The sequence below is a fragment of the Hoplias malabaricus genome, chromosome Y (assembly GCF_029633855.1).
Source record: "Hoplias malabaricus isolate fHopMal1 chromosome Y, fHopMal1.hap1, whole genome shotgun sequence".
Classification (NCBI taxonomy): Eukaryota; Metazoa; Chordata; class Actinopteri; order Characiformes; family Erythrinidae; genus Hoplias; species Hoplias malabaricus.
This window is the reverse complement of record NC_089820.1, coordinates 20,528,788-20,548,171: the sequence shown is the minus strand read 5'-3', so window position 1 is coordinate 20,548,171 and position 19,384 is coordinate 20,528,788. Positions and strand designations below refer to the sequence as shown.

Below are 19,384 nucleotides of genomic sequence, written 5' to 3'. Positions count from 1 at the left end.
GCAATTAATGATATCCACATTTTGTGAAAATTATGAAATACTCAAAACTATGCCTATGTTTAAACTCATAGCAATGGTTTTATTATGCTTTGGGGTCAGTTCTGATAACTGAGAAGACTTGAAGGGTCCATGAACCTCCTGTCAAGCACACAGTTTAATCTAAAGCAGGTTTAGTGAACTGACAAACCAGCTGGTGGTCAGGAACTTCATTTTATTAACATAATAACTCTGGTTTATACGTCCACTTTATAGTCAAGTGTATGGAGAGAGGATTACCAGTGGAACATTAGTAATATACTAGACAAGGTCACCTGTAGTTTGGTTACTACAGTTATAGTGCATAAATGCTCTTTGAGGAAGAAGGTTCAGAGTAGATCTGTGATGGAATGGCACCCTTTTCAGTTATTGCCTTGTGCACAGTTATTCCAGGACCCACTGTGGACCCTGTGTCACTGTGGCACTGACTAATAGAATGGGATGCTCTGGAGTGATCACACGCCTAGATTCCACATGCTCAGTAACAAGTTCTGGCTAGAAGGGCATAAATCCCCACATGAGATGAAATAGACTGAATTGTATTCTCTGGAATGATCAAGCTCCATCTATAAAGAACTCAACAGTTAACCCAATCTTAAAGCAATGTTCCAACGTCAACATTCATGCCCTTATTAGTTGAGCTGCATTGGCTACCCTTAGCTGCTCACATCAAATTTAAATCACTAATGATGGCCTTCAGAGTATTCACTGGTTCTTCTCCCATTTACCTCAATAGACTCTTAAAACCATACGCCCGCCCTCTCCGTTCCTCAAAGGAGCGCCAACTAACACGGCCAACCCCCCGTACAGGGTACAGGTCAGTTGAGGCTATTCTCATCTCTGGTACCACGCTGGTGGAACGAGCTTCCAAGCACTATCAGAGCAACAGAAACCCTCTCCGCATTCAAGAAATCCTTGAAGACCCAGCTCTTCCGAGAGTATCTTTTGCACTGAATGTCTTTCTTTAATGCACTTATTACTTCCTGGCATATTGCACTCAATGTAAGGTAATTTGTATAATTTATGCTGTAGTTCAAATGTTAGATCCTCTTTTGTAAGTTGCTTTGGATAAAAGCGTCTGCCAAATGCATAAATGTAAATGTAAATGTATCAAGTGAAAAGTCTGTATATTTTGTATAAATTGGAATAACAGTTGTCTACAATCCTTTGGTCATACAGTGTATATGTTATTGTACCTGGTGGCTCAATGGCTCTATGACTTATGGGACTTAGAGGCCCCTTAGCTGGTTTGGCATTAACAGGGTTGTACATGGGACTCATAACCTACACTAGTTTCATAATGCTTCCCTAAATAAGGACCAGATGATGGGACCCTTTTCTCTTAGTGAACATGGACTGTAATGTCATAACAAATGGACTGCCTTACCGATTATCAAACTATATCAGTATGAAGAGAGACCTCATTCCTAACCATATGAATATCAAGACATGTCAGTTACAGAGAAGGAATAAAAATATATGGGCTAAGCTCTTTAGATGTTCTGTAAGAGCAACTATTTTACACTGCAGTAGGCTTTAAACTAGATATTTGAACATAGCAGTAAGGATCTTCAGCCTTGATGATCAGCCATTAGATTATTATAGCTTATGTAGCTGAGCTATTTCAGTTCCCCACATCATCAAGAAATGAAATCTGCTGCCCAGCTTCATCCAGAGTTCCCCAGGCCAACAAAAAACTGATGGGTGACCGAGCTCTCTCCGTAGTGGCTCCACAGCTCCGGAAATATCTCCCTATTGAGAGGCGATATTTAAGATTTTAATTAAAAACAAACCAACAAAAAAAAAACACTTTTCATAAAAAGTCTGAGCCATGACATCATGTGGCATTTGGATAGTGGAGGGACCTCAGAACTTCAGAAAAGCATGAAAAGAGATGAAGATATTGACTTATTTTTTGCTGTTACAGATTTCTTAAGGTGGAATGGACTTCAAGTTTGATAGACATGTAAATGCATGCCGGTAAACACATACCAAAAGTGCTACAAATCTAAATGGTTAAAAATTAAATTCTGTGGTAATTCAAACTTGCAAACAAGTTTAAGTTCAGCCACATACAAGCTACATACAGTTTCTTACTAAACAAACCATTCCATCTCAATAGAAGCGGAGCTCCTGAATGAACACAAACAGGGACAACAGTGTCAAAGTGTCAAGTTAACCATTATAGGTAGGTTTTAAATTTTGGCTTAAAACTTACTTATAGTTGTTAACTTATGCAAATAACACTTTTGTATAGCAAAAAAGCATTTTAAAGCTTTTTTTCCACTACTGTTACAAGTCAGAGAACCCTTTCTTAACTATAGGACACATTTTGTAAAGAGTGCCGTCTGCATGTGTCAGGGGTATTTAGGGTGGTTCAGTGTTGCTGGCGCAATTGCTAAATCGCTGCACTAATTTTCTCCATTCCCCAGATGGCTGAGCACACATGCAGAGATGCATACAAACACATTGTAAATCATGAGCATTTTTGTGGCCTGATTATCCATTACAGGCTATGACGCGCTTTGTCGCCATCATGGTTTAGCAGTGTGTACTGAGGGCCTGCGTCTAGCCCAGGGGAAACTCTGATGGCTGAAGCTCCATTTATGAGAGTTGTGTGTGCCTTAGGAAGGTGTCTCCACAGTTACTGTAACGGTGCTGAGTACACAGCTGACAGTAAGTTTTATTGGACATTACCTTGAATGTATCCTGCCAACCCCCTACTAAAAAAGTCCAGGTAATGTCTGAATGAGCCCATTTGTGAATAAAGCCAGTAATTTTCTGGAGAATTAACCATTAATTCATGCCATGCCTTGTGCTACACATGTGCCACCTTATGCCTAAACCATGTGGAACATTACCAGCTAGAGAACCCGTCTGACACGGAAAATCTCTGGCTGTACACTACATATGTATTACACTGCATACTGTCCAATTAAAAACATGTATCTCAATCTTTGTCGATGTTTAATTTACTACATCATTTCAACGCAGCTGTTTAAACCATCATGTGAATATTTCATGATGAATGAACCAATAGAAATGCTCCAAAGTTACTTATAATAAAACCTTTTTACATCAATTCCATTGAAAGTTAAGAAGGCTTTTGCTTCTCCTGTAAGGTTACTATATTGGGAGATATGTGCTGCGACGGGACTGCGACGATATGTGAAAACAACTTCTGAATCCACTTATGAAAGACGAATGGAAACAACGTCATGGAAAATGAGTTTTGGCTAAAACCTGCTGACAAAATCTAAAAAGAAACCCTTGATAAGTAAAATGTTGACACGATTAAGCTAAAGGCAATGTGGCTAACCCTAGTGGTTTATTTAAAGTTTTGGCTAGTGAAAATCTGACTCCCACTTCTCCAAAACTGTCTAATTAAAAAGTGCAGTATAAAGATTGCTTTACCAAATTAAATTACTGAACAATTAAAATGAGAACGAGTCAGTTATTGGAGTCTTTGATTTGCAAATATGTATTATATTCAACTCAAATTACAGCTTCTCTCCGATTTCAAGCAGTACTTTATTTAAATATTTGTCCTATCAACTGTATAAATAATTTTTTCTCTGTCTTTCCAGCAACATGCTAGTGTAATGTGGCACAGTAATAACTTGCTGGAAGCTAGCTGTGGATAGCTTCAGGGAGTATACAGCTTTACAATGGGGAAAAAATGAGTAAACCACAACTGGTTTACTGTAAGTCACTGAAAGCAATCGCCACCCTTCTGTTTCTAATTATAGTATTTTGTCTGGGTCCAACTAAGTGAGCAGTTATTAGGTATAGACATGGGTTATCATGACATTGTGGTGAGGAAATAGCTGGAAGTTTGTTTATAATTGATGCGAACCTGATCTGGTAGTTCTTGCATATGCAGTACATATGTGGACAATAGATGGACAACACACAGGTTTTCACATCCAGCTCATTGGACTTAAAAAGCAATGCTAGGCATCTTAAAGTGCAGATTAATCTTAATATGAACGAGTCCACTATTAGTTCACTTAAAGAAGAACTAAAAAGTGTCTAGACTCGACTGTATAGGTACATAGATGTTCACACCTGGGCTTTTGCTGCTGGCTGGCAGCATGAAGACTAAATAAGCTATAGGTCCACAAATTTTTAGACAGCTTTTCTGAGTGAGGTCCACTTTAGAGCACTCATTGTTGACCAAGGCATTCAAATGTTCACACACATTTTGTATAATCTCCACAGAAAACACTGCCAATATTTTAGGATGCTGTGTATTAACTGCACATTACCCTAAGATCGTCATGCTTGAAGCCGACACTCGAAGCCAGAGGGATGTAAAACTCTCCAGTACTGGGCTGTGGAGTAGTGGATTTGCATTCTCTAGTATAAGGGAGGTCCAATTAATAACTTTGGGTTGAGTTGGACTGGTATTCATGTTCCAGAATTCATCATTCAACATCAGTACCATTCAAAAATCAGAAATCCTTTCAAAGCACAAAGGAATTGTGATGTTTCTACAGAAATACATTTTGTAAAAATACATTTTCTTTAATATTTTGAGAGAAATTCTTAAAGTGGCCTGTGGGTTGAAATATCAGAAAAGTAAAAGGCCATGTCAAAGCACCCACTGGTCTGGGAACTGAGTGACAGGTGGCAATCTTTAATTAAGTCTTGACTAAATACATACTCACAGTGCATTTTCACACCTGCACTTTTAATCCAGTTAAATGGATCTCTGGTTTATTTTCACCCTTGATATGATTCATTTGGGCAGGTGTGAAAGATGTAAACAAACTTGTAGACACATAGGAAAAACAGTTTTATTCGTAACAGCGGTTATAATTATATTTCATGCATGTATGGAAGGAGAGATGACTGGGCTGATTTGGAACAAAGATTCTTCTTTTTCAATTTTTTTGTCTACTTCCCTTACTTACCTTTGCAAGTTACGAGTTGAAAGTCTTTTTTACATTTACAGGATTTAGCAGACGCTTTTATCCAAAAGTGACTTACAAATGTGCTTAATGTTCAGACAGAATGTGTATCCTAACTAGTACAAATAGGTTAGTATCCAAAGATGCTGCCAGAACAAGGGCCAGTGCTGAACAAAAAAGTACAAGGGGTCCTCGACTTATGACGTTGATCCATTCCTATGTCGCGTCGTAAACCGATTTTCAGTGTAAGTCGGGACATACGTACATACTGTAGGTAAATAACTTACTGTAAGCACTTATCTTATCCTAACGCCTATCCTCCTCGGTCCCGAGCCGCGTAACCGTGTATTCTTCCGCCGCGCACAACAAACACGCAGTTCGCGTTACAACGTTTACGACGCAAAACCACTTAAGTCGAAACAAGGCTTTATACAGTAAATGGGAGATGTGTTGTAACCACGAAACATCGTAACTCGGGACTGACATAACCCGAGGACCTCCTGTATAAGTCTATTTAGACCCATAATTCTCTCACAGGAGCAAGATGAACAGAAACACTTGTGGAGTTGAAGTGATAGTGGAATTTGACTTTCTCCAGACATTTCTCCAGACATGTTCTCATTTCAAACATTAAAACACACGTTTAAAAAATTCAGAGGATATTTCCTCACCATTTGCTAGCTCTCCAATCTGTTTGTTTGCTGTGTTTACAAAGCCCTGGTGTCAGTAAACAACTGACAACAGTAAAGAAAAAATAAAAAAACAAGTGGCTCAGTCAGATATGCTAGGTTTTGTTTCTCACTGCTCACAGCAGAAGAGCCTTCCAAATTTAAAAATCATGAAAAAGAGAAAAGGATATGGGTCAATTCCTGCTTCATATGTGGGTAATTCATTCATTCATTCATTCATTATCTGTAACCGCTTATCCAGTACAGGGTCGCGGTGGGTGCAGAGCCTACTTGGAATCATTGGGTGCAAGGCAGGAATACACCCTGGAGGAGGCGCCAGTCTTTCAGAGGGCAACACCGATGCACACAGATTCACTCACACATTCAACCTACGAACGCTTTTGAGTCGCCAATCCACCTACAATAGTGTGTTTTCGGAGCACCCAGAGGAAACCCACGCAGACACGGGGAGAACACACCAAACTCCTCACGGACAGTCACCCAGATCGGGAAATGAACCCACAACCTCCAGGCCCCTGGAGCTGTGTGAATTCGACACTACCTGCTGCACCACCGTGCCGCCCCTATGTGGGTAATATTTATTTCTTATTTTTGTTCCTTCAGATTATTTAGGTAGGAACCCGCTCTAAAGGAGACTGTTAACTGCATGAAAGTAAACACAGAGTAAAGTGCTACAAAACTAAAAAACTCTAGTTACATATGAGTCTCTGTGGTAAATCAAACAGTGAATAAAAATGTACAGACAAGTTCAACTTCAGCCACGTACAAACATTTTTTTTCACTCAAACATAGTATTCCACTTTAAAAGACACAGATTTTCTGAATGTAAACGAAACCAGAGGAAACTACAGTTCCAGTCTTAGACGTTCCCTTTAATTCTAAAGCAAAGCTGTACGTTCCCAATGTTTCAGAATACACCTCAGAAATACATGTGTGTCCTGCCATTCCCCCGAATCATAGACATTGCCTTTAAGTGCTGTTTAACTAATGCTGACAGTTCATGGGTGTTGGGGCCAGATTTTATCCAGTTTTCTCTCAGATATTTTATTTGATGTTCCCTTTCCATATGCAGTTAGAGCATCCTTTATCAGATCTTTTTGAGAAATATATAAGAATGAACATCTTTGCCCATTGCCATTAGGAATTCAATAAAGGAAAGGTGTCCATATTTCTATATTGAACAGCTGCCTTTACTATAGAATCACTGAAGAACTTGTTCTTTTTTTAGAGTGTATGGCAAGCTATTGAATGTCATCAAGTCTGGATTAGGGGGATGATACTCTCTGGGCTCAGAAGTGAAGAGGACTCAGAAAGACTCATAATCTTCTGAAGTTTTCTACAGTTTGTGAGCCTGTTCCAAACCGTCCCATATCAAAGGACACCTAAACACAGCTGCTCACATCAGAAGAATGCCTAAATCTGAACTATACTGTGGGAAGTGCTTGACTCTTGAGAGGCTCACTGGACCTCTGATCATTTCCTAAGGGACCAGACTCAATTAAATATAACTGAGGCAGAGGTGACAAGCCTGGTCCGGAACAGTTGAGGGATGCAGAGAAAGTTACAGGCTTTTGCCACAGCTCCTCCTGTTGTAACAGTGGAAGTCTCATCAAATCCCCTTTCACCCCCTCTACCTCCCTTCACCCAACCACGAGCGCAACTCAAATGGAGCGGCACTCCTAGGAAGAGGAAGTGTTGGCCAACCCTGATTACAGTGCACGTGGGCATGGAAAAGACTTGGGGGGGCCTTTTACAAGTGTTTGGGGTGGGAGGATGTGTGTGTGGAGGGGGTGGTACATTTGTACACCTAACACTGGAAGCCCTATCTGTGTAATCAAAAACTTTTTTATTTATTTGTTTTTTTTTTTTAACAAGTATCAATGTTGCAGTTGGTGTAATGTAGTGGATAACACCACTGCCCTCAGCATGGCAGACTTGGGTGCATTTTCCAACTTGGAAAGGTAGAGCATGCTACACCAATGAGTCCTTAGGCAAGACTTGAAACAACACATTAGCCTACAAATGTAACATGAATAATAACATAAATCACTCTGGATAAGAGTCAGTCAAATGTCAAAACTGTATATAAATTCATCTGATAAATTCATATGAACACCTTTGGCAAGCCTGATGAAGTTATATAAAATCAGCCATTAAAGAAACTGAGAGTTATTAGTGTGACAATATCCTCTGAATCAATTCACTGTACTAAGTTCATGATCTGTCTTTCTAATCATACGTTAAATCAAATTTGAACTTGTGCAATTCACTAAGGACATGAGGTGGGAGGAAAGAGTGCAATAATTACTTTCAATTGCAAACCATGTAATTGCATTAAGCGCCATTTGTCATTTTTCTTTCTCTGTGACGTCTCTGTGAAGTTTTACCTCACGATGTCATGGTGTGTTGTTGCAGTTATTACCCCTAGTGGCAGGTCTTGAGGTTTTCTCATTTTTGATCACTTTTAAAAAAGTATTTCTAAACAATATATATATTTATTTGTTTATTTTTTAATTATTTTTTTTTATAAACATATAGTGCATCTTTATTGGAAGCTTTAAAAAAATCTGTTTCCCAGATGAAAGAACAGAAAATAATCTTTCATTGAACGACTGTGAAAACGGTGGATGATTACCATTGGCTGACAGGTATCATCTGTCTTGATATCATCCAATCAATTAAAGCGATTTACCCGCGGGATGAAGACGTCACTGGCATCCATTTATGCCAGCGTGAATGTGCGTGCGTGTGTGCACGTGTCAGTGTGTACTTGAGAGACAGAGAGAGAGAGAGAGAGAGAGAGAGAGAGAGAGAGAGAGAGAGTGTGATCTGTGCCGGCTGAAAGTGTTGCCTTGTGTCTGAAAAAATGTCTGATTGAATCGAATCTTTTCTTTGTCGTCTAGTGTCATGAAAACACCCATTTATCCTCCAATATTCTGACCACTGATATCACCAGGTAGTTGGGGGCTTTCATCTGTTGAAGGATTAAAACATATTTAAATAAAAAATAATCTAGTGAATCTGGGACACAATTACTCATTTTATGGAGCGCGGTCCATTGGTAATAAGATTATATTGAACGGAAATTAAATTAAATTATTGTTACGATTATACTGTTTAACGACACAGCAGTGCTTACTGAGACTGCAGACCGGCCACACACACACACACACACACACACACACCTAGAGGGAGAGAGAGAGAGACAGAGAGAGAGAGAGAGAGTCTAAAGACAAAGACATACACAGAAGAAGAAAGATACAGGCAAGGCATACATAGAGGAAGAGACAGAAAGAGAGAGAGACCGCGCGCGCGCTCGTGTGTGTGTGTGTGTGATTTTGTGTGTGAACACTTAGCGGTCGGACACTCCCTCGTGTGGAAAAGATGGGCAAAAAGAGCCTTAAAAATCCCCCTCAAGTCAAACAAATAAAATAAACACATGCGCACGTTTTAATTATTTAACGCGCGTCTTTGTTTCTATCTAAATTTTGCTAATAACGTTGAATGGAAAACCTCATTGCTTTGGTGCGCAGGTAATGTTCACGCCTTTCCTTTAATATGTAAATTTCCGTATTTTAATTACCATACAGAAGATATGCAGACAGATAGATAGATAGATAGATAGAGAGAGAGAGAGAGAGAGAGAGAGAGAGAGAGAGAGGCCAAAACAATAGCAACAAGCCACACAGTAAATTTGTGGGTTCTGCTTAATGAAAAGCATTTTAAGGACAATACATGCCCCCCATTATGCTGCCAGTATTAGAGGCTATATCCAAGTCTATGAATTTTCGTATTAAATCTATTTAGCAACGGTATTTAATCACAATGAAGACGTTACACACGTCACATTAAACACCTTAATCAGCGTGAATGGAGAGAGCTCTGTCTTAACGATGTCCAAAAGAAAGCCTCTCTGAGCGGCTGTCTCACTCTGACACCCCCTCCTCCTCTTAGCCACCCCCCTCCCCTTTCTGTCCACTCACTTTTGGGAAGTGAGCGCTCCTCCTCTCCATCACTGACGACAAAACAGAGATTGGAGGAACCTGCTGCGGAGCTCTCACTGAATAATAGCAGCTGAAGAGGAGAACACAGGAATAAAGCCACAAGGAAAGACACTCGAACACACTCGGTGGGCGCTCTTACACACAAGCACACACACACACTCTGGAAGTACTGGAGCTTAACACTGGACTTTAAGGACCTTTGGACCCTTCCTTACATTTGGAATAATACTACTTATATTAAAGGTACTGTATTTAAGTTAATATGCTCATTGTGACCTTCAGATATTATTGACATAAATGGGTTAAAATGAAGATGATGTTATCTCTGAATAGAAGCCTTTGAAATGATTTCCAACTGTTAGATTTAATTTGTGTTCTTTGTTTTTGGCGATAGACAAAGACTTGTACTTATTGAACGGAATAAGGTGCGTTTAATTCATCACATTTCAGTGAAATAGATCAGAGCATGGACTTTTCTTTGGTAGTAGCTTGTGTTGATGCAATATGATTCACTAAGTTCTCAACAGAGAGCTCAACCTTGAATAACTTTTAGATGTGATGGATTTTAAGTCAGAAGGCAGGTCACCTCTCCAAGTTAAGGACAGATTCTCTGGTTTGCAAAAGTGCCATGATCTATGGGACAAAACAAACAAAAACAATGTGCATGAATAACAAATGATTAGCTTTTATTTTGCTAATATCAGTGCACAATCGCAGACACCCTGCAATCTACTGACAGTCAAATATAAAATGTGCACGTTTTATAGGCTATTTTCACTTTCTCCAATTTGTAAAATCAGCAATTATTTACCTAACAGTGAAGTATAATGTGCAGACGTGTGTTTTCCTTAGAACAAGTTAGCAATTTTCTTTTCACTTAGAAAATCAACTGAACATGTCCAGTTTGGCCAGGGGTGCCAAATCTTTTACACACAGTGGTATGTCTATGCCTTTAAATGGCACAAAGCTGGTACTCACTTATCTTTCTTCCTCTGATAGAGATGAGATGATGATGATGTGGGTCAGTTGAGTTAATCTGGAGATCAGCCAAAACTATTCTTTTATAACTGCTTTTATAGGGGATTATTCTAAATGATGATATCAGGATATGGCAACCAATATTGTAACTGAAATGGCGCTAATTTCTATTCATGTGTAGTGGGGTGGGAGAGTCACGGGAAGAGAGAGGGTGTGTGTGAAAGAAAGAGGGATTCTCTACTTTATTCTCACTTTATGTTAATCCTTAATGCTTTGCCAAAGCTGCAGCTTGATAAAGATGCCTGTAAATTGTACTGAACTCAACCGAAGAGAGAGAGAGAGAGAGAGAGAGAGAGAGAGAGAGAGAATTTGGTATGAAAGCTGAGGGAAACTTACCCTTTGTTAATCAAATATTGATTAAACGCACCTTAGTTTGTGGCACAGACATTACAGGACTGCTGGATTTACTCCTATTAGCTAGTACAGCTAAGCCTCTTTCAACACGACCAGGCGCTAATTCCTGAGGTAAACTACGCTAATTCGCATAGCCGTATGAAATTAGAGCACCGCCGCCGCCACTCCTCACACCTCGACATGAAAGTGAAAGTCTTTAAGCGTCTTAATCTTGGTTTCATTCAGCACTTGCTGGATAATGAGTAATTAGAGCTACTTTTCTTGTTGCCCTTTGCGTTTTTGCCTCTGTAGGGGGTTACGACAACAGAATCCTCAATTTCCACCACCTACCTTCTCAAAGGAAGCGTTCCGTTTGACCGCCACCACACCATGAGAACATCACAGACTGATGAGTGGAGGCATTGATTAACTGGCTAAAATGGCATTTTTATTCCTCCATTGGTTTTACATCAGTCAAGAACTGTATCACTAGTTACCTCAAGTTTCTTCAGCATGACTTAAATTGGGGTCAGCTATGATTTTTATGGAAAATGTGTCTACCAGTGTGTCTATCAGGCTATTAATTATCTCTGATTTTTTTCCTCACACTCTAGACTGAAGATGTTACTGAATATAAAGCATATATTGTGGTTATTATGCTTGTTCCACACATCCCACACACTTGGTAAGTTATGATTTTGGCATACAAAAGATTTGGCCTGTTACTTCGAATCTCTTTAAGTCTTTCATAGTAGAGACAGACTGTGACTTAACTGTTAAGCCTTTGGGGATTTTTGAATGGTTTCACTCCAAAAAAGCTCTATTACTATGCCAACCATTTTATTTATTTATTTTGTTCTCCACAGTATGCACTGCTGTCATTGGAACTATTTAAACAAAGAAAATAATCAATAAAAATTAAAACAACTGTTATATACTACATGTTGGAACGTCACTCTTTATTTATATCCTTTTTCTGATAATTTCACACCTGGTTCCCTAATTTTTAATATGTTCTTGAGTGCATTTCCCAGGATCAATACCTTTTAATTAGGGAACTCTTGTGTGTCTGGTGAAAACAGATGGCGTCATCTTATCACTTAGAAAGGCCCTCCACACGCTGTGGTGTACACAGCCCTCAGGGGTCATCCCACCTGTCTAGGGCATTCCTCACATTGCTTCAGAGAGGATTCCATGATTTCCCTCTGATTGACCAGCGATGGCACTTGGATTTCTAACTTTAAGTGATGGTTAATAATGTAGAAATGTTACTTACGATGTTGTTTATTTAAATTGAACTGAAAATTGGCCTCTTATCAGCTTTTCACCACAGCTGTTACTTCCCACTGGGATTCTCTGTTGCTTTTTAGCCAGCTTGTTTTAACAAGGACAACTAGGCCTTTTGTTTATCTCTTTTCAGCTTCGGATATTGCTTGTAGGCTCTGCATTTCCCTGCTGTTCACAATACATTTTGAATCAAAGAATGTAATCTTAGGAAAATGACCACAAGGGTTCTTCCATGATAGCTTTGCCCTGGCTATAGAGATGATTCAAATGCAGATTAAAATTGTAATGTATATTCAGAAAATATTGTATATTTTTGTCTCTTTCTAGTCACTAGCTCTCTGACGGTGATGAGACCAGTTAGTGGCTCTCTTTCGGGGAAGGTGGTCCTGCCGTGCTACTTCTCTAAACTGCCCACTGTAGCACCCAACAATGCTTCCACATCAGCAGCTGATCATCTACGCATCAAATGGACCAAGATGGATGGTAATATAGAATACACGGTGCTTGTAACTCAGAACGGCGTCATTAAAATTGGGCAGGGATACAGGAACAGAGTGTCCGTGCCAAGTCATCCAGAAGACATTGGGGACGCCTCTTTGACATTGGTGAAACTGCGAGCCAGTGATGCTGGAACTTACCGCTGTGAGGTCCTGTATGGGATTGAGGACACTCAAGACACTGTCAAACTGAATGTCAATGGTAATATATATTTAAAAAAAAGTATTGCTTTTGTTTTCTGTCTATTTTCTCTACGTTTCTGCATAATCAGATCACTGGCGAGTTAACAGAGTCATTCATGGTGGTTTGAAATGGTGAAATGATGAAACTTGGGTTTCTTTTGAGTGATGGTAAGAGGAAACAGTCTCATAATGTCGAATATACCTTGTGATCTCTAATATTTGATAAGTGACATAAATGAAGGTCTCTTTAAGCCTTAGTCTTCTTTTCCCACAGTCCAAAACTCAACATTTCTTTAACATCATTTAACTGCAAAATGCTCTCCAGCACACTCCAAATATCTTCTCTTGAACTTGCTGTGGTGTCTCCTCTGAGACCGTTCCCCATCTAAAGAACTGATTTATGCTTGGGCCATGAGAAAGGATGCAAAGGGTTGGGTTTGGAAAGCTTTGGCCCTCAAAATACGGCACCTCCCATCCCTCTGCAAAGACCTCGCCATTTTAATTGGAGCCATTACTCATTTAGTTACTGTGCATTAGAAAGCCACCATTAGGGAGGACGGAATGTCCCTTCACCCACGTGTCAATGTTATTGTTACGATTCGACACTCACAGTTTTATTAATTTGTTTATAAGTGACCCACAGTAATTTTTTTTTACACTGTGGTTAAATTCCTGTTTACTTTTCAACATCTGGCTTTAGATACAAATCTGTGGAGAAACCATCTTTGATAAATGATTGTTTGTGTATAAATATTGATAAACTGTCCGTCTATAATTCAGTGAAATTAGTTGCTTGTTGAAGCATCTTTGTCACCTTATCCACTGCTTCTTTTTGTATTCAGGTGTTGTTTTTCATTACCGAGCCAAGGCCAGTAGATACACCTTGAACTACAATGAAGCTGTGGAGGCCTGCAGAAGTGTTGGAGCTACAATAGCTACAGCAGGGCAGCTGAAGGCTGCCTTTGAAGATGGTTTTGACCAGTGTGATGCTGGCTGGATAGCAGATATGACAGTAAGGTTAGAGTGCACTTGTTTTTCCACAGCTATTGATGTTCATTTTGGTGCCTTCAAAAACAGCTTTAACATGATTCAAAACAACATTGGTAACTGCTATAAATACTTTACATTATGTAGTTGCTCTTGTTGTGGCTCTATTTCACATTCACACAAAATCAGTTATTAAAAAATGGAGGACACGTTTTAAAAAAGTATTTTAACTGCTTTCCTTAATTAGTGAGGTGTAAACTGGATCTTTTCAATATGCAGTACTCACTGTAGAAAATGAGCCAAGTCAAAAAATATTTGCCAGGGGTTACAATGTCTCAACACAAATGCCAGCTTTTAATACAGTGTTGAGTACTGTAAAATAGCGGTGAATCACATACAACTGGTTTATATTTTGTTCATATTTTGCATTAGAGTGCCCTGAATATGTCTTTTTTGTCATGAGTTCATCAAACAAAGTAAAACACTAGCCTGTTCTGGATAAGAGTGTTTGCCACATGTTTAAAGACCTCTGTGGTAGCAATTAGAGCCATTAAAATCTTTGGCTGTCTGGTTCCTATGACCACCATTCAGAACATTTCTGATTCAGCAAACTTCTCCAGAATGTGAAAACCTGCTTTGAATGAGTTGATCTTTTACAAGTTTATAGTAATGGTGTAATGATGCATAAACTATGATAAACTTTAAAGATTTTTTACACCTTTTATGGGTCTCCAAAATGAGCAATTCAGTCTTTGAATGTTGAGCCACAATAGTTTTTTTTCTGGATTTGTAGATACCCCATCACTACACCAAGGTTTGGCTGCTCTGGGAATATGCCTGGAAAACCTGGCGTCCGCTCATATGGCATTCGAAAGCTGACTGAGACCTATGATGTGTACTGCTACGCAGACAAGCTGGAAGGTAACTGTGCAAGAGAAAAGGTTCCACATTACTTTTTCCTGTGGAAAATACAATACTCAGAACTTTACCACTCTTCGAGTCACCTAGTCACCTTTTTATGGTGAACCCTTTGGACAAGAGTTCTAGTTAGGGACGACCTTGGAAACAATGGAGTTTGGACTTATTTAAAAGTCAGTTGAATACCAAGAAGTATGTGATAATAAACATTATTGCATCTGGCACAAGTGCTGATACTTCAAGAGGAGCCAAAGTGGTTAATTTGTTGTTTTTTGGCACACTGCTAACACATTTAGTGTGGTTTTAAACCACAGTCATCAAAGTTACACCAGCAAAAAATGTTCTGTATTTCAGTGTTGGGGATCAAGAACTTCAATAATGTTCAGAATTGGACGAGGAATATTTGTATGATTTTTGACATCCCAAACACATGGCAAGAGGAACATGTCTTGTAATGACATGTCAGTAGACTCCACCCATCAAATATCCCAGTATTGATTTTTTATTACAGGTGTATTATTACCGCTTTATTGTGCTCTGCAAAATATTGAGAGAGACGAGTGTTTCCAAATTTATAGCGTGTTCAAAATGGCGTCACTTCCTGACATGCCCAATTGAATGTTGTGGTTGTTAATTTGCCTTAATGAAAGAGGATTTGAGAATGTTCCTTGTTCACAGCTATAAATTACTCAGATACTATGGAAACTTCTGTTATAACTTTTAACAGTTACGCCCAAGTCTAAGCGAAAACATGCACACCCTCTACTGTGATTTTCTTTTTACATTTAATTCACCGCAAGTTCCCATATGGAGAATGTTAAATGTTCTGTCAAAACATTTTGTTTATAATAGAATAATCTCTTTGCATTGGGAGTGTGTGATTGGATCATTTTTTAAGATGGGGAACTGATTGTGAATAGGCTTTTTTACCGCTGCGATGCCTAGAAGTAGATTGCATTTGTTAATATTCTATTACAAAATGTATGAGATCCTATGCAGTAACTGATATTAATTAATTGGCAGTCTGTGGTTGCACAGCATTGATTATAAAAAGTAGGACGGTAATTTTATTGCTAAATAACTTGATTGAAAGTTATTAAACTTTCTAATTGGAAAAGAGTAAACATAACACTGCCACATGCTGGATGTGTCTGGATATATTATGGTAAATTTTATGTATGCACACACAGGTGAGGTGTTCTATGCCCCTACTACTCACAAGATGACATTTGAGGAGGCCAAAGTTGAGTGTGAGAAAAGTAATGCAGTACTAGCCTCCCCTGGTCAGCTGCATTCTGCCTGGAGAAAAGGTCTGGATCGCTGCGACTATGGCTGGCTCTCTGATGGAAGTGCCCGCCACCCGGTCTCTATACCCAGAATGCAGTGCGGTAGAGGTTTGCTCGGGGTCCGAACCATGTATCGCTACCAAAACCAGACGGGCTTTCCTGAACCCAATATGAAGCTGGGAGCCTACTGTTTCAAAGGTAAAAAAAATAAAAAATCCATATGTTTTACAGAGTGTTTTTCAGTTACAGCGTTTACACAGATCCAAAATATTTATATGAACTCTATAAAAGACTAGTCTGTTTATAGTTATGTTTATATGCTCTCCAGCATAGGCTGAATCAAATACAATGTCAAACACACCCCTCTATAAGTCACTTAAGTTTACACAAGGAAAATGTTGCAAGCCTTCAGTTTCAGATTTTTTTAGCATCAGTAGAGTGATCTATGCTTGTATCTATATTATGCCTATTGCATGTTTTAACAGGATTATCTTAGGTTTATTGAAATTTAATCCAGAGGTTAAAACGGTTAGTATTCTTGCCGACACACTTGATTAGCTAGGCCTTATTGAGCTGAATCCAGAGTGTTGTTACAAGTGTTGCTCACATTTCCTACTTTTAACTGGACAAACCCAAAGAGAAAGCCTTACTTGGAAAGTCTGTTAAAGTGTTACAGTGCTTGACTGAAGCTCAGTCTGAACTAACCACAACTGGAAAACATAGAAAACAGCCTTTTAATTGGGAATTCCCCTTTGGGAAGGTGCCCTCTGCTTTGAATTCAGAACACTGACAGCAGTAATAATGCACCACTTTGAAATAAGATTATAGTGGTTGCCTTAAATCAAAAGACATAGTGTGTAATGAATGAGCCTACACTACTGTTAAAAGCAAATGTAAATTTTCAGTTTACACCTTGAATTAACCCTAACCCTAAACATTAAACTAGGCATTGTCCCAAACCTTACCCCTCCAACATACAGAGTGTTGTAGTGGCAGCGGGTGCATTTCGTGCTTTCATGACCCAAAAACATGACAACGACATTGGTCCAAACGTTTTTGGCATGATACCAGTTTGCCAAAGCATTTCTTGGGTTTGTTCATGATATTTTTTAAACCCGTTTGTAGTTCAAATGTGCAAAAATTGTGTATGTCTGCACTCCAATTTCCAGAGCAGCATTAGGAGAGAAAAGACGTTAATCTCTGCAGAGCTTTGGCCCAGAATGAACTCAATTTGACATGCTTGTCTGAACTGTTTAAAAGGATCATCCATTAGCTAGAGTAGGAATCTTAATTAGACTTATATCTTTAAACATAATGGGAAATAATGGAGCTTCGTTTTATGAAATATGTTCTGAAAGCATGCGTGAATGCTGCTGATAGATACCTGGGGGGATTTTGGGGAAAGAAAGGACAAGTCTTTAGTCAGACCTCCAGCTCCTTGATGTCATTTCTTGCAGTGTGCGTAATCTAGTCCCCCACCCATGCAACACATGTAGACACACATACACATGGACACAGGAGTTTGCTCGTGCTTCCCTGCGTCCATAAAACTCCTTTCCCACATCACTGGCAGTAAATCCAAGCAGAAGCTTAAACTGTGTGTACATCTAAGCTCATTTTATTTGTGCTCGAAATGGTTGCCATTGTTTGTTAAATGAGGGAGAGTTCTCTTCAGCTTGAGCCGGGGTGCACTGGAAAAGTTTACACGAGTCTTAATAGTCTGTGGAGCAGCGGTCCGCTGACCTCACTCCATTTCACTTTGGGTTGCCGCCCGTTTCCTGGGAAACCAACTTGGGCTTGGTTGGGAAAGTTCAATCATATTTCTAACTTCTGCTCACACTCTATACACTTAAAAAAACAGCTAGTAAAAAAGGAGGTTCTCATAGCAGTGCCACAGAAGAAAGCCTTTCAGTTCTCTAATGAACATTTCAATGGCTGTTTATTAAAAAGGTGTTAATGAGATTTACAAGTGTAAAACCCTTTTAAAATGTAAATCACATCCACACAAAGGAAGACCCTACCCCATTTTTTTTGTCTCCAGACGTCTGTCTCAGAGTCTAGACTTATGTAGGAACTTTTGATATTTACTAAAGCATAGAGATAGAGCATTTTGTTTGTTATTTACTAAAGCATAGAGATTTTAAATGATTGTATTTACAAAGCACCAATACGACCTGGGGTTCTGTTTAGAACCATAAACAATAAACAACCGTCTAAATGCATAAATGATTCTTCTCTTTGATGACAAGTTACTTTTGAAGAACACTATTTCAGCATTATTCCAAACCCTTTATATTTGAGTGTTAAATAATAGTAGACACAACACGTTTCCCTTTTCCACATATTTACTTACATTTATTTTCCATTCATTCCTTTAAGCTCATTTAATCCAACCAGGATAACATCCCTTATGGGATTATCATCTGCGTCATGAATTATTTCTTCTTACAAATCTGCAGGACAACACAAAACCCCCTTTGACGTGACTTTTTGTGGGACGCCCCGAGGCTCCATCTTCAGCGTGAGAAAGTGCTTAGGTGTTATCTGCTGTGTTCCCTCTTTTCTTTTCCATTTACCTCTCATTTCCGTCATCAGACCCGCCTACCTTTTTGTCATCTGCACTCATGCTTATCAGAGCAGACATGTGAATAACGTAGCGAGCGACCATTGGGGCTCCAGAATCTGTGGCTCCGCTGACCTCTGACCAGGGAAGGACTCTATCTTTTCAACTGAGGCTAATTTAGATAACTCGCCTCCTGCCAGGCAGGGCGCTCATCCAGAATGACAGCCTGCTGTGATAAGTATAGGACCCCAGGGGTCACCCCAAACAGGACGCTGTGACCTCCTTGTTTGTTTGGTCTATTTTAGGTCACTTAGACCTCTCAGGAGTCCATTTGGTTTGAAGTGCTTTTCAGGTACAAGTTGCATAATATATATTGGTTGTTAATGGTTATCATCATATTTACCTTTATGAAATGTTAATATTGCAGCTTAATATTTTATAGTGTGCTATGAGAATTCTGTCTGAGGTGTTTGATAGCAGTCTATAAAAAGAGATTTAGCCGTCATAAATACAGTCTCATAAATCATGTCTTTAAAGGTTTATTCAGTCATGGGTTCTGCCCATTGAACTAAAGAAATGGGTGCACTGAGTTCTCCTTTTCCTCACAGTAACCTATCTGAAACAAGAGTCCCAATCATTTAAAGAAAGAA

The 19,384-nt window shown here is 39.2% G+C and overlaps 1 protein-coding gene across 1 annotated transcript in view; it reads left to right on the top strand.

Moving 5' to 3' along the window:
• The first annotated feature begins 11,631 nt into the window (after positions 1–11,631).
• Positions 11,632–19,384, top strand: part of LOC136678666 (brevican core protein-like) — a 38,550-nt gene continuing 30,797 nt past the window's right edge. Inside the window, exons 1-5 of the mRNA XM_066656753.1 lie at positions 11,632–11,698; positions 12,628–12,999; positions 13,823–13,997; positions 14,761–14,888; positions 16,076–16,369. Of these exons, the coding sequence (XP_066512850.1) occupies positions 11,635–11,698; positions 12,628–12,999; positions 13,823–13,997; positions 14,761–14,888; positions 16,076–16,369 (1,033 nt within the window). The 5' untranslated portion in view covers positions 11,632–11,634. The remainder of the gene's footprint in view (positions 11,699–12,627; positions 13,000–13,822; positions 13,998–14,760; positions 14,889–16,075; positions 16,370–19,384) is intronic.